The sequence below is a fragment of the Eptesicus fuscus genome, chromosome 14 (genome assembly GCF_027574615.1).
Source record: "Eptesicus fuscus isolate TK198812 chromosome 14, DD_ASM_mEF_20220401, whole genome shotgun sequence".
NCBI classification, from domain to species: Eukaryota; Metazoa; Chordata; class Mammalia; order Chiroptera; family Vespertilionidae; genus Eptesicus; species Eptesicus fuscus.
Window position 1 is genome coordinate 34,112,646 of NC_072486.1, and position 15,809 is coordinate 34,128,454.

General features: G+C 34.4%; 1 protein-coding gene across 8 annotated transcripts in view; it reads left to right on the forward strand.

Moving 5' to 3' along the window:
* Positions 1 to 15,809, forward strand: part of SEMA3E (semaphorin 3E) — a 229,719-nt gene that overhangs the window by 193,173 nt on the left and 20,737 nt on the right. For 5 of the 8 annotated variants that reach the window (XR_008558069.1, XM_054725976.1, XM_008149548.3 and 2 more), the window contains 4 exons: positions 447 to 488; positions 2,719 to 2,885; positions 6,804 to 6,871; positions 7,752 to 7,891. Coding sequence is in view for 7 of the 8 variants with exons in the window: in XM_054725976.1 (XP_054581951.1) it covers positions 447 to 488; positions 2,719 to 2,885; positions 6,804 to 6,871; positions 7,752 to 7,891 (417 nt within the window). In the remaining variant the exon portion in view is untranslated. Of the gene's footprint in view, positions 1 to 446; positions 489 to 2,718; positions 2,886 to 6,803; positions 6,872 to 7,751; positions 7,892 to 13,047; positions 13,104 to 15,809 lie in introns of all 8 variants that reach the window. The other 3 variants (XM_054725977.1, XM_054725978.1, XM_028157988.2) reach the window with 2 other exon arrangements.

The following is a 15,809-nucleotide window of genomic DNA, read 5'->3' on the forward strand; positions in this document are numbered from 1 at the left end:
ATTATTCCATAATTTTTGCTAATGTTTTTGGTTTATTAGCAATTACACTTATTCAAAGACATAATAACTGTCTTACTTTTAATGATTCAACTACTTTTATAAGAAAGAACACTCTGACTTGATTGTTTTATTTAAAGATACTTGAGTTTCCAAAGCATGAATAATATTCAAATGCAAATACAAAAGTACATTTCAGAACAAATGGTAAGCTGCTTAAATTATCCATTACTTTTCTCAGCTACATATCTGTCCCACTAGTTTAGAAAAGGTTTTTAAATAGAAAGCTGTATTTTAATTATTTGTCTATCAATTTACTAAAATAAAAGCTATAGACTTCTTGGCATAGAACTACTCACATATTATATGATATTAGGTGATTGATAACCATATTAAGCTATGTTCCTATATTTTCTTTCTGAAAAAGGAAACTTTTTTTAATTTTTCAGGATCCAGTTCCTATTATTTCTATGGAGATTTCTTCAAAGAGAGTAAGTTGTGTGTGTGTGTGTGTGTGTGTGTGTGTGTGTGTTCTATGTATGAGTTAAAGTCAAAGGATAAAGAGCTTATATCTGAACATGTGCTTATATCTGAACAAGTTATAGTTTTATTATGAGAAACATATATAGTGATTTACATGTAATATGTTTTATTTTTTCTTTTTAGAAAGGTAGACTTGAATAGATTTACATCTACAATTACATGACATTATTCCGTAAATTCTCGCTAATGTTTTTCCAAAAATAATAGTAACACAGAAGGTTTGTGCAATGAAACACAAACCTCCCTTCCATTTTTTAAAAAATATATTTTTATTGATTTCAGAGAGGAAGGGAGAGGAAGAGAGAGATAGAAACATCAATGATGAGAGAGAATCATTGATAGGTTGCCTCTTGCATGCCCCACAGTGGGGATGGAGCCTGCAACCCAGCCATGCACCCTGACTGGAATGGAACCATGAACTTCTGGTTCATAGACTGATGCTCAACCACTGGGCCAAACCATCCGGGCCCTCCCTTCCATTTCACTGATACTAGTTTCTGGTATAAATTCCTCATAAATAGTTGCATATATTCTTCAAATTTATTAGTAAAATAACCTTTTATGCTTAGACAAATGGGAACATGCAATGTTAATTGTTCTGCTACTTGTCCTTTTTACTTACCAACATATCTTACAGTTTATTCCATGTCATTCTATGTATATCTACATCACTCTTCTAAATGTTATATGTCAATGTACACTCTTGGTAGGAACGTAAATTGGTGAAGCCACTATAGAAAAAAGTATGGAAGTTCTTCAAAAAATTAAAAATAGAGTTACCATATGTTTCAGTAATTCCACTTCTGAGTATTTACCTGAAGAAAAGGAAAACTCTATTTCAAAAAGACACTTGCACCCCCCTGTTCATTGCAGCATTATTTCCAATAGCCAAGACATGGAAACAGCCAAAGTGTCCATCGAGGGATGACTGGATAAAGAAAATGTGGTGTACACTATATACAATGAAATATGGTTCAGCCATAAAAGAAGGAAATCCTGCCATTTGTAATAGCATAAATGGTCCTTGAGGGCATTATGCTAAGTGAAATAAGTCAGAGAAAGACGTGGATACCATATGAACTCACTTAGATGTGAAATTTAAAAAAAAAAGAGCTTATAAGTACAGAGAACAGATTGATGGTTGCCAGAGGCATGGGGTGGGGGTTGGGGGTGAGCAAAATGGGTGAAAGTGATCAAAAGGTACAAACCTCCAGTTATAAAATACCTAAGTCCTGGGGATATAATGTACAACATGGTAATTATAGTTAATAATGTATTGAATATTTGAAAGTTTCTAAGAGAGTAGATCTTAAAAGTTTTCATCACAAGAATAAATAATTTGTACCTATGTATGGTGAGGGATGTTAACTAGTCTTGTTGTAGTGATCAATTAGCAATATATATAAAAATCAAATTATTACATTGCACACCTGAAACTAATGTCATGTTACATGTCAATGATATCAAAAATTTTTAAATGCAAAAATATACCATTGTTGTCCAGACAGAGTGGCTCAGTTGATTGAGCATCATCCTGTGCACTGAAAGGTTGCCAGTTTGATTCCTGGTCAGGGCACATACCTGGGTTGTGGTTTGATTCCTGGTTGGGGCACCTACAGAAGGCAATGGTTCAATGTTTCTTTCTCATATGGATATTTCTCTATCTCTGTCTCTACCTCTGTCTCTGTCTCTATCTCTATCTCTATCTCTATCTCTATCTCTATCTCTATCTCTATCTCTATCTCTATCTCTCTATCTCTCTTTCCCTCTCCCCCCTTCTTCTCTCTAAGCATATCCCTCCGGTGAGGATTTAAAAAAATATAGACCATTTTTTAAATTTAATCTCTTACAAAACATCCCTATAGATCTTTTCAAAAGAATTATAATGTTAGGAGATGAAAAGGTCTTTCTACTTAGACAATAATAAAATAACAGTCAACTTCTTGAGAACTTTGAAATCATTCTAGCAATTTTACTACGTATGCATCCAAGTCTATAACAGTATTTCATATCTTGGAGAAATTATGGTTTTTTTTAATGTTCCATTATCTATTGCAGTCATTTAAGTGAATATTCAAGGAGGTAATTCTGTATAAATGTGAAAATCTAGGTGTAAGAGCTCAGTGAGAGTTCTGTCCATTAATTTCTGCTAGCAGCCTCTCTTCTTTGAATCCATAGCAACAGCTGTATATTGGATCTGCTTCTGCTGTGGCCCAAGTCAGATTCCATCAGTGTGACCTGTACGGAAGTGCTTGTGCAGACTGCTGCCTGGCTCGAGACCCGTACTGTGCCTGGGATGGCATATCCTGTTCCCGGTACTACCCAACAGGCACACACGCAAAAAGGTGAGGCAGAGTCCCCGGATGTGTATTTCCCTGGTTTAGGAAAATGCGAACACATTTTTTTTCCTTCTGTACCCATTCCACAAAAGTAACCATGTTCTTTTTATTTAAATTAATCGTTCAGTCATATTTTATTAATGAGTTTGAAAACTTAAATTTTTCCTGAAAATAACACCCATCAATATCGGGTAGAAACTGGACTTGAGCACACTACTAGGTTTTTATTTCTCCACACAGGTTTGAATCAACTCTTCCCCCTTCTGAAACTTTTGCTGCAAGACATGAAACCAGTGTAAAATGTGGAAATGGCAGGCCACCACACATGAGGGATTCAAAGACTTAAAAGGAAAATAAATAAATAAATTCTAAAATACATCCTGCATTTGCCCCATGTCCTCTCAACCAGCTGGTCTTCATTTATTTCATTTTGAAAGTGAATATTTTAACTACTAGGCAAATGCATGACCTGTATAATTAATGAAACGTGTGACTTAATTCAGCACAAATGAAAGGTACTTAAAGACTTCCAAACTCTAATGCCTACAGTTCAGCAAGGTCATTGCCACTTTTTAAAGAAGGCAAATCTCAGGATTCTTAGAACAGGAGATCTTGAGGTGTAGATAGTATTTTGAAGAATAAGAATTTTTCTTCACTCAAGCTCTATGAAAGTCTTTGTGGTAAAATATAAGGGAAAATATTTCTATTTTATTTAGAACGAGCAATTCTCTTTTTCTCTTAATAAAGTGACCAAAGATAATAAAAAGCAAAAACATAGAACTATATACAATTTCCTTGCTGAGAAGCAATTTTTACAAACTTCAATTATTCTTACTCTTTCACTTTGGGCTACTTTTCTTTAAACCTTTTTCAAAATTTAATTTGATCCAATTTAATATAGTTGTGTTCTTTATAGGTTCACATATATAATAGAATCTCATTTAAAAAAAACTTAGTCACTAATTCAAAACTTTTGTTAATTTGGCCTTAGCTAAATTAACATTTCAATGAGTAAACGAAATGATATGATTAACAGAGAGTGAAAAGATGCTTTCAGAAAACTAAATAATGAACTAAATAGTTTACCAACTCTATTAAAGAATCAAGCAAATTAATTGATTGTTAAAAGTGTTATTGATATTTGAAAACAATTATTATAGATATATCCATGTTATTATTTGAATATATTATTTAATGGCTTATTCAACTCTTAAGTGTTTGATACAAGGTTTGTAAACAAAAATGTTTATAAACCTTGAAGCAAACACTTATGAGTAACAAGGTTTCTTATTAGGCATTTAAGAGTGAAGAAGAACTTTAACTGAACCGTTTCCATTGCTAAATATTTCTTGGTATATAGTACATCTTATAAGGGTGTTACATCCAAAAGCTTTGTAGCATATTTAAAAAGAAGTGGACAAAAAGAGTCATTTAGAAAAAGTTAAATGAATGGCAAAATTGTAGACAGGAAGGAGTGAAATGCTGGAGTCAGGAGCCGTGCTCATGAATGAATTAGTTCAGTTCGGTGACATGTAATGGAGATCTTTCAGGGGTGTCAGATTCTTTTGAACCATCACTCACCCCTGGGGGAGAACTTTTTGGATAAATTCCAGCACATGAAGGGAAGGGAACATAGTTTGCTTTTATAGCAGATCATTTTGCTTCAGACCTGACTAGCAGCAGAAATTAAAAACTGGTCACTAAAATAAATACTTTTCTATTCACAAAGTGAAAATGAGTCAACAGAGGGGGAAAAAAAGATTAATATACAATCAAAACCACTTGTTTAAAATAGTCTTCCAAAATACACTAAAATTTATAGAGCTAAGTCTTTTTCTTCTCCCTGCTCTTGTAATTTGTCTATTGCCAGTGTTCTCTTAAAAAGTTTCTATGAGGCAAGAGATATAAGAAAAATATGCAACCTTGAGAATAAAAGGCAACTTTGGATAACCTTTCTAAAACTCCTAAGCATTTACATTCCTTTTTAAGTGCTGAAATAAGGGACAGCTATATTAGGGGAGTATGCAGTGAATGAAAGCCTTATGAAATCTTCCTTTTAAAATGCATTTTTTCAGTGATTTTAAACAAATTTTTGCGTGGTTATTATTGACATTGCTTGTCTAGAATTATCTGATTGGAGTTTCCTTTATTTTCATGTCACTTGTATAATACACATGACACAACATCATTTCTGCAAAGTGGAAACCATTTTTGATGTCAGTGATTTACTCTGCTCCATTATTCATCCATCATGGCTCAAAACACTTTGTATTCCCAGTACCAGAGAAATACTCAGTGTAGTGAGACTTTAACAAAAGCAGTTCAAATCTCACCTAGAGCTGCCACCAGTTGTATAATAGCTGTGGATGTTAGTAGGAATTCATATAGAAGCATAAAAGTTTTTACTTTTGCTCTTTACTTTTTTGTCAAGTTGTATTTTCAGTTTAGCTCAATAGAATAATCCATGTGGCATATTTAATCTTAACTTTGTAAAATCTTGTATCTGTAGATAAGGTTTTCTGATCAACAATTTTTATTTAAAAACAAAACATGCTCTTATACATAGGTCATAATCCTAAAAAATGATTAGGAGTGTTCATCTGCTCTAGCTTTCAATATAGGGAAGTACTTAAACAATTGTTTAAGTATTGAGTTGTTAACTAAGATCTGAACTCATATGTAAGAATGTACTCCATATCTTGAAATAATATTCCATTATCATTATGGAGAGGCAGTGAAGGGGACCTAGAATAAAAAAAGAAGTTGAAACTAAAATAAGCTTTAGGTGTCAGACCAATTTTATTTTACAAAGGAGGGCACAGAGGACCAGAAAATGAAAGAGATATGTATAGGATCATATAGCATGTGAGTGGTGGCATTGGGATTTGAATCTGGTTCCCTTTTCCAAAATTTATCATTACATATGGCTAAAGTTTCTCATTGTCACTTAGGAAACCTCACCATCTCTCTAGGGAAAAACTTCTGCTTTGCCTTCTGTTTTCCCCACGGTTTGGGGGAAATGCCATGCTTTAGAGAAGAGGTATATTCTGCCTTTATGTAATACTTCTGTTTTATCTATAATCTGAATTAATATGCTGAAGTTCTTGATTTTAGAATTCCAGTACTAATAATGATAATTTCCATTATTTAATCCATCAGAAAGCTTCTTACAAAGTTAAAACAAGATTTTATATATATATATATTTATATATATATATATATTCTGATTTTTTTCTATAATGTTATTTTTCAATTATATATCTAAACAGTCTGTAAAATATGAAACCATACTAGAAGTGATCCCGATTCTAATAGACAGAGTTGCAAGATATCCTCTTAAAAATGTATAAGATACCACTGTATTGAATAGCAGCATATAATTTCTGTATATGATGTCTGAATAAAAGAGTAAGTTAAATATGTTATTAGTTACCTTTTGATTAGCAACTGTGTTTGGACTAATTGATCATGATGGCTATAGAACAAAATATTTGGATTCCAATACCATTTTTACATGTACTTTTTTATAAAGGAGTTTTATGTATTTTTTACTCAAATACTCTGCTTCAAATTCTACTTCCTTTCTCTGCACACATGCCTTACCACCCAAGACACTCATTTCAAATTAGGCTTCTTATTGAACTAATTTTTTTAATAAAATGAAAGAGAACTTTCTTAAATTGATTCAGTATCCAGAATTCAAACTTATGTGAACACTTAAAGAATAATGTTACAAGGATCTTACCCAGTGAATAACATCCAATGGAAATATTGCAAACGATGAAACTCAGATTTTATCCTTGTTTTGTGTGACTGATCAATTTTTGTCAGTGGCAGAACGCTACTTGAATCTTTAATGCACTTGGCTCTATTTTAAAGTCTGGAAAAATGGAAATCTGAACATCTACATGCGTTTACTTTCAGGCGGTTCCGCAGACAAGACGTTCGGCATGGAAATGCAGCTCAGCAATGCTTGGGACAGCAGTTTGTCGGTAATCCATAGAAAATTGATTGCTGTGGGTTACTGAGAGTGCACATTGAAGAGATATTGCACATTTCTTAAAAAGGGTCCTTGTTTGCTTTGTGATTGATACATATACAAGCCCAGTGTTACTGAAAGTATTCTTTTTTCTTCCATGCAGTTAAAACAGTGGTCGGCATAGGGAAAAAGCCCTGGGATCTAGTTATTGAATTTGACCGTGGTTAAAGCAACAAAAATTAAATCCACTTGCTTTTATTCCCCACTGCAGTGAGGTATACTTGCCTGTGTGCAAATTTGGGTTCAAGTTCAGTGGGAGCCTTTCTGATCCAAGATACAGTTTATAATCAAGAAGCTCTGGTTCACAAAATCCTTAGTTCAGTTGCATACCCTTTTCTTACAGCAGGAGCCCGATATCTGGAAAAGTGCAATCCCTTTGTCAAGATGCCACTCACTCTGGGTTTATGTAGAGCCCGATCACCTCAATTTCTGCTTTTGTTTGATGTGACCATGAACTGAGCCCTATGCCTTGCTTGAACATTTGGTGCTCACCTTTTCTTACCTTCTTTGCTAAGCACTGGCCACTGATTTCCTATACAGTTAACACTGATGACTAATTTAACACTGATACATCCTTTTACTGTCCTGATTGTCTTATCCCATGAAACCAAACTCCCAGTTACTTCCTCCTGTCCCACCCCATAGCCTGCTGTGTCTTTAATGTTGAGATTTTGGTATCCCACTAACTCTAAAAAACTCATTTAAATCACCTTGCATTGAAATTAGCAGTAAATGAGTTACTTTGCTGCAGGGATCTAATGAATAATCTTTTAGAAGTATTATTTACCAATAAAATCCAAGACTCAAGGCTGATCTTAACATTCATATTGTAGGGGATGCTTTGGATAAGACTGAAGAGCGACTGGCATATGGCATAGAGAACAACAGTACGTTGCTGGAATGCACTCCACGTTCTTTGCAAGCAAAAGTGATCTGGTTTGTACAGAAAGGACGTGACACAAGAAAAGAAGAGGTAATTCAAAGCTGCACATTCACACCATGGTGGCTTTCATATAGTGAGCAATTAGTCGATAGATAATTATTTATTTATTGGATGCTTAAAAAGAAACAGTCTTCTTATGCTATACATGTCATTTAAAAAGTGGGGTTATTTATTGTGTGTTTTGTATCCATATAACAATTTCAAACACTTATACACATAGATTTCTATATACATCTGAATTTATATATAATATAAATAAATTACATATACATATGTTTACATATATAATTTAGATCCTGGAGACTTGATTTTTATTCAGGAGGGACCTATAGCTTCATGATTTTAGTGCCATATTATCAAAATGATGCTTTTAAATTGTACCTCCCAAGGCAATGTTCTAGAAAAATAGCAAACTTAAACACCATTAACACTTGTATCTAAGACTTATGGATAATCAAATTAAGACAACAACAATAGCAGTGGTATTAAGCTGGTTGTTTGATGAAGCTGTTAAACATATGTGACCCATTGACACTGGGGTTCCACTGTAGTCCACAGGGAACAAAAGAAAGGCATCAGCTCTTTTTATTAACCAGATTTAGTGGTGGAGCTTATATTTCTATAATCATTTAAATAATGAGAGAAGAACAATTTGGGCAACGTTTAGGAGGATAGCAGCATTTAAAACATACATACAGAATAGTCTGGAGGTAGTTACTGGATTAAAGAATGCAAGTCTAGGGAGTTGGTTGTTTATAGGAAGAGGTCAAGGCCATGAAGCAGAGAAAGCAGATAAAGCTTTGTTGATGTTGATATAGGATTTGAGCTCAATTTTCACAAAAGTGGGGTTATAGAAATAGAAAGTAGAAGAAACTTTGGTTACATTAATGGAAAATAGATGTTGGTGAATATTGGAAAAGTGGTGTTTGGTAAAGAAAAGGTTGCCAGTTGAATAAGGGAAAGAAATTCTAGAGGCCTGCCATGGGAGAGCTAATAAGTGCATAATGGAGAGAGTGACTGAATGGAGTTTCCACCTCATTGTGGCGCTAGAGACCAAACATCTGCCATCGGAAGCCAACATTATTGATTCCACATATAGAATACATTGACTTTTTATGCTTTTTCCCTAGCCTATTGTGAAACTAAAAATCCAACATGATTTTGATCCAAAATTATACACTACATTCTGAAAGATGATTAAGTTTGTAAATCCCAGGTTCCTGGTATAGCTATTACAGAATAAGTCACCTCAATTTAACAAAGGCTCTAGAAATAATATAAAAAGGCAATCTGGAAAGGAGACTCCTCCTAAATTTTATGCTGCCATAAGAATAAATACATATCAAAAATGTTATAGCACATTTCACTGAAATAAATTATTGATTTAGCACTAACGTATTTTCCATTCCACAAATTTAAGGTGAAACTGGTTTTTAAATTCCATCATAACTCACTTGGCAAGAGAGGACCTGAGAATATTCTGTAATTATCCAGTTGAATGGCTTCAGAAGTCAGAGAAGTAATTCTTTCATCAGTAGTTTTCTTCATTCAGATTATTCTGTTTCTAATTTGGAACTCACCATAAACTGTCTTATTTGGAAATCTTTAACAAATGCTGCATTCATCACAATGTTCACTTTTAAGCTTCTTTCTCATGTTGTTGATATAATTTCTGATTTACCCAAATTTTAGTCCCAATTTTCAACTACATTTAAGTAGCCCCGGCTGATATATTCACTGATATTGAAATTTTTGAATGTGCTTCCTTCATTAAAAGTTTAGCTATAAGAAATTAAGATAGAACTTAATTTCTATAGACATAGCAATCTGATTTATTCACAATCTAAAGTAAAAAAAACACCCAAAATTGTTGACGTCAACAGAAGCTGAATGTGTGTGTTGTATACACAAACAGATGTGCCTTTTAAACATTTTAGAGTCTGTTTAGAGTATTTTAAATAAGATTTTGAGTTCAGAGTTGTGTATAAAGACCATTTTTGCACTTATTACAGTTACTATGAGGCAGTTAAGACAATTATTTTATCAAATCTTGGCCCTGGAAATGCTCTTGAGAGTACCCCTACTGTGGCCATCAAGGCTCCTCATGGACACTGTAAGCCACAAGAAGTCATTTATTTGCAGTCAGATCAGAGCCTCTGTGAAAATTGATTGTCATATGTACATCTTCCTTTTACTGAACTGAACTTTTGAGTTTGGAGTATATGCCTGCAATCCAATTTCAGCCCTCTGAAGTTACACAGACACACATATTCAGGCAGATATTTTTGTTGAAATGAATCTTTAGAAATGCTTTAGATAGCATCTAGCAATTCAGTTGTCTCATTTCTAAACTGGATTACTTCAATTTTCTCTCAAAAATGTACTTTATAGTCCCCTGCTTCCTTAAATGCCATATATGAAACATAATCTCTACATTTTTTATTTATTTCATAAATGTTTATTGAAAGCCTACTTTATTAGTACTTCATAAAGGAGCATTTTTCCTTGACTTGATGACCTGACTAATCATGTTGAGTCAGTCATTGTGATGCACTGAGGAAAAAGGCAGCAGAAAAGACTTAATAGATGGGGCTATTCTTTAATGTGCATCTGTTGCACACAGAGACCATGCTAGTTGCCTTACCTTATTATCCTTAGATCTCACAACTGCACATTAGACATAGTAATCCTCATCTTACAAATGAGGAAACTAAAAGAAGCAGAGCTCATAAACAAAGTCAGCATGGCTCATAAACATAGCTGGAAACAAAGCATAGCTCATAAACAAAACTAAAAGAGCCATAGCTCATAAACAAAGACAGACCCAAGATTTGGACCAGGTACTTCTGGCATTTTTAGACTATATCATTTTATTTTAAAAATGTATTTATAGATGAGGTCATTGAGACACAGACTTCCCTGATTACTCACAGCTAGTAAAGTAGATTCAAATACAGGTATCTATGTTCTTTAAACTAAACCACACAACCTTCTGAAACAAGAATTCTAAATACAGTTTGGGATGCTTTGGGACATGGGGCAAATGGAAAACAGTTCAACTGGCGAAGTTCTGGAATTTGATTTCTGAAAAAAATGTTCCTGGTGTCAGTTTGAGATGTATAGATAGAGATGTAGATGTAGATGTAGATGTAGATGTAGATGTAGATGTAGATGTAGATGTAGATGTAGATGTAGATGTAGATGTAGATGTAGAAGTAGATGTAGATGTAGATGTAGCTAAAGATATAGCTGTATTTTTTCCCATCAGAATTTAGTGGTGCATACTGCTACAGTTTTGGTGCAAAGCCAGTAACATCGTGTTTAGATGCCTGAGAACCTGCCATTATCTTTATGTTCAATGGCACATTAACTGAAACATTTCCCACTCTAAGCATTAATACTAGGAGTCATTAGTATATATATGCACATCAATGTATTTCTAATCTTTTCAGACTTCTACTCTATGTCTGTTAGTAGAAGAGCAATTCTGTGTCAAAATAAGTGTGTTCTATCGTTTGAGTCTATGTGGATATAAAACTCAGAGCACTCTATCTCATTTTCCTGGGTTTATTTATTCATTTGCCTTACTCATTTGTTTGAAACTTATTTATTGAGCATCTACCATAAAGCACATACCACATATTCTGCTTTTATAGAAATTGTATTTTGGGCAACAGAGAACGATGATGATAATAATAACGATGACAAACAACAGCAATACTACTAAATAATAATTATAATTAATGTATCAGATGATCCTAAGGAGGAAAATGCAAGAGAGATTACTTGCAGGGAGAGGTTGCAATTTTTTAAATGGGTGATCATGGAAGCTCACCAACAAAGTGATATTTAGAAGAAGACTTAAAAGAGGGGAGGTAATAGGCCACATGACCGCATTGGAGAAGAAATTTTAGACAATGGGAACAGATGGTACAAAGGCCCTTGAGGTACCAGTGCACCTGATATATTCCAAGAACATCAGGTTGAAGGGCAGGGTGGCCGGAGGGGAATGAGCACTAGGGAGACTAATAAACTGTGAGTCATAGGGTAGGTAAAGGGCAGCTCAAGGAGGGATTTGTAAAATGTTATAGAGTGGCTTTATTGTTTGCTCTAAGTTAAATAGAAAACCATTGGGTAGTTTTCAGCAGAGCCATGATATGATCAAAACTTGGTTTTAAGAGCATCAGCCCACGCACTGAGGGGTCACACGTTTGGTCCCTGGCCTGGCCATAGTTGGTGTGTATGAGAGTGGCAACCAATTGATGTGTCTCTCTCACCTCTCTCTCTCTCTCTCTCTCTCTCTCTCTCTATCTCTCTCTCTCTCCCTCTCCCCTCCCCTCCCCCCGCCTTTCCTCCCTCTGTTCCTCCCTCCTTCCACTCTAAGAGCAATGGAAAAATATCCTTGGGTGAGGATTAACAACAACAAAAATTGGTTTCATAAGGATCACTTTGATAATTGTATTAAGAATATAGTAGGTGGAGGGGGTGAAGATAAAGGTGGAAGCAGGTGATAGGGACATAATCTTTATGTTCAATAGCACAACATTAAATATTATGTGCCTTTTACTGTCAGGATCAAATGATGTACAAGTGGCTACCTCATACACATAATAGCAATGTGCAAAAACTCTCTGGTATTACTGAGACTTGTGAAGGCTGTTTAAATCTCATATGGAATACTTTTTCTACCTTCTGCTCTCATCTCTGTTTAAGTGTCTGAAATGAATGTTTTGAAGTCAAAGTTCACTTGAAGCCTACTTTAATAGGTGATGAATAAATCATAGTTTTAGCCTCTTTAAAGACCATAGTTTTATAGTAAATACAAGAATGTAAATAGGTAATTAATTATGCTATAGTATGTTTGGTATAAGTTATGCTTAAACTATGGGAAAAGAAAATGGTCTTAACCAACAGACCAAGTATGCAGGTGGAATGATGGAAAATCAGGAAAAGATTAAAGGCTTATATTTTTATTTGAGGTTATATTTGAGTCATGTCTACTCAAATGGATGAGTAGAAGTTAACTAATATAATCATATGTGGTAGAGATGAGTAACAATATGGTTTGTGTATATCTGTGGCTGGAATGAGGATACAGAAATGAGTAGAGAGATCAAGGAAACATTTCACTTTCTCTGTAGCCCATAAGAACACCTTAGATAATCTATTTTTACACATTATTCTAGAAACTGCTATACAGGCTTGGAGGATAAGCTAGATGTCAAGAAGACCATTTAAGAAGGTATTTCAATAGTCAACTGAAAGATTTTTTATCAAAACTAACAGTGTTAGCAGGAATGGAAAAGACATTTTATTTTTATGAAATACCATTGAGTACATTTGATATTTGAAATAAAAGAGAAGCAATAAAAATGATTTACATATTCATTGTTTGGATGTTTGTGTGGTTAATGGTGGAGTATTCATGATTCAAGAATATAGGGAGGTAACATGTAAATGTATGTGTTTCAAATTTTTTAACAAAGTTGGAATCATATTATACACACATAAATGTGCCTTTTTATCTACAGTAGTGGTAATATTAAATATTTAAAACTAATTTATGGATATGAGATATTCTATCATTTGGATGCATGATAATGAATTTAACAAATTCTTTTTGGGCATGATGTTAATTGAAGCCATGGCTATTACAAATAATATTTCAGTTTATTTCTCTGTGCATATTGTGCATATCTATAAATAGTTTCCCAGGAGAGTTTCCTAGATGTGAATTTGATAGACTGAAACATATAAATGTGTTAAAGGGTTAAACATAAGCATGAAGTGTTGGAACTACCGTATTTTCAGGCGTATAAGACGACTTTTTAACCCAGGAAAATCTTCTCAAAAGTCGGGGGTCATCTTATACGCCGGGTGTCATCTTATAGGGCGGGTATATCCCAAACTCTATATTTTAACTGGAAAAGTTGGGGGTCGTCTTATACGCCCAGTCATCTTATACGTCGGAAAATATGGTAGTATGTTTTACTCTCATCAAAAAAAAAAAAAAAAAAAAAACCTGTAGAAATGTACACACACCCCAACAATGAATGTGGTACCTATTTGCTTCATCTATAACCAACCCTGGAAGTTATTGTTTTTAAATGTTTGCCAATTTGGTGGTTAAAAATATCTTGATTTAATTTTTGTTTCTTTGCTTACTAGAGAAGTTGAACATGAGTTCTTGTTTATTGGTAATATATTTGTGTGGTTTTTTTTGTAAATTGTGTTTTTTGTCTTTTTAACCTCTGTTCTCCTGGAGTGTTGATAGTTTTCTTATTGATTATAAAAGACTAGAAGCCCGGTGCACAAATTTGTGCACCAGTGGGGTCCCTCGGCCTGGCTTGGGGGATCAGGCTGAAACCAGCTCTCCAACATTCTATGAGGGGTCCTGGATTGCGAGAGGGCACAGGGTAGGCCAAGGGACCCCACCGGTGCACCATCAGGGCTGGGGAGGGACGCAGGAAGTTGGCCAGCTGGGGAGGGATCACGGAAGGGTTCCAGGGTGTGTCTGGCCCATCTCGCTCAGTCCCAATTGGCCAGACCCCAGCAGCAAGCTATGGTGGTCAGTGCACATCATAGCGACTGGTTGCCTGGTCGACTGTCTGCCCCCTGGTGATCAATGCACGTCATAGTGAGTGGTTGAGCAGCCTTAGCACATCATTAGCACATTACACTTTGATTGGTTGAATGGATGAATGGACAACAGGACACTTAGCATATTAGGCTTTTATTATATAGGATGTGTATATATTATTCTCTCATTGTGTGTCATATATAGATTTTAATTTTTTATTTATTGGTTTGAGAGAGAGAGAGAGAGCCATCGATTTGTTGTTCCACTTATTTATGTATTCATTGGTTGATTCTTGTATGTGCCCTGACCAATTGAACCCAAAATTTTGGCATGTCAAGACAACACTCTAACCAACTGAGCAACCCAGCCAAAACCTGTTGATGTCTTTTACAGGTTTTTTATTAAGCTTATGGAAATTTTCTATTTTTATGTAATCAGTGTTATCAAGTCTTTTTCTTTGAAATTCCTTCTCCTCTTTTGTGTTATTAGCACCTTTACCACTCAAGAGTGGCCAACTTTTAATTTATATTTTTATCTTTTTCTGTTATTGCTTGTTGTTCTCTCTTATACATTTAACTCGTTAGTGTAAGATTTGGTTTTATCTTTTTCGAAATGATTCACTCAAGTTTGCAATCATCATATTTCATTTTTCTCCCAGCCAGGTTGAAATCATATTGTCTCACATATTAAATATGTGCATATGCTTTTTAAAAAAGAATATAGGGAGGAAAAGAAGATTTAGGAAAAAGATGTTGAGTTCATTTTTGGCCATGTTGAATTGGGAGCTTTTTTAAAGCATTCAGATGGAGCTCTCATTCTGGTATAGGCACATTCAGGAATATAAAGCACAAGAAAGATTTGGAATGGCAAGAAATATGTGAGAAATATCAGCAAGAGAGAGTGTAAGGCAAGCGAGTAAGCTCTGGTTCCTGACCAGCATTATAATTTATCTTTGGTAAGCATGGAAAGTTTATTTCCCCTTGCTCCTCCATTGGTCTTTCCACTGTGGATTCTCTATTTAAAGGAAATATATTTGTGTGTTTATGAGTCCTAAAAATAAAGTATTTCACTTTAAAATAGCTAATTATATGTATTGTATGGAATTCTTAAATTATGCATAAATGTGCATATTTATTATAGAAAGTTCAAAAGATTGAATGTAAGTTAATATCAAATCTACAAAACTTCAACTTCACTCTCAATTTCCTTTTTTTTTTACTCATGCCAAAAGTTGTCACTGCTCAACTTTGACTTCAGATCACATACAATCAGCACTTCCTTTCAGCTAACTTCATGTTTATTGCATCCAGGCTATATGTGTACAGTTTTAATTAAAACATAATTTTATTGATGACTCAATGCATTATG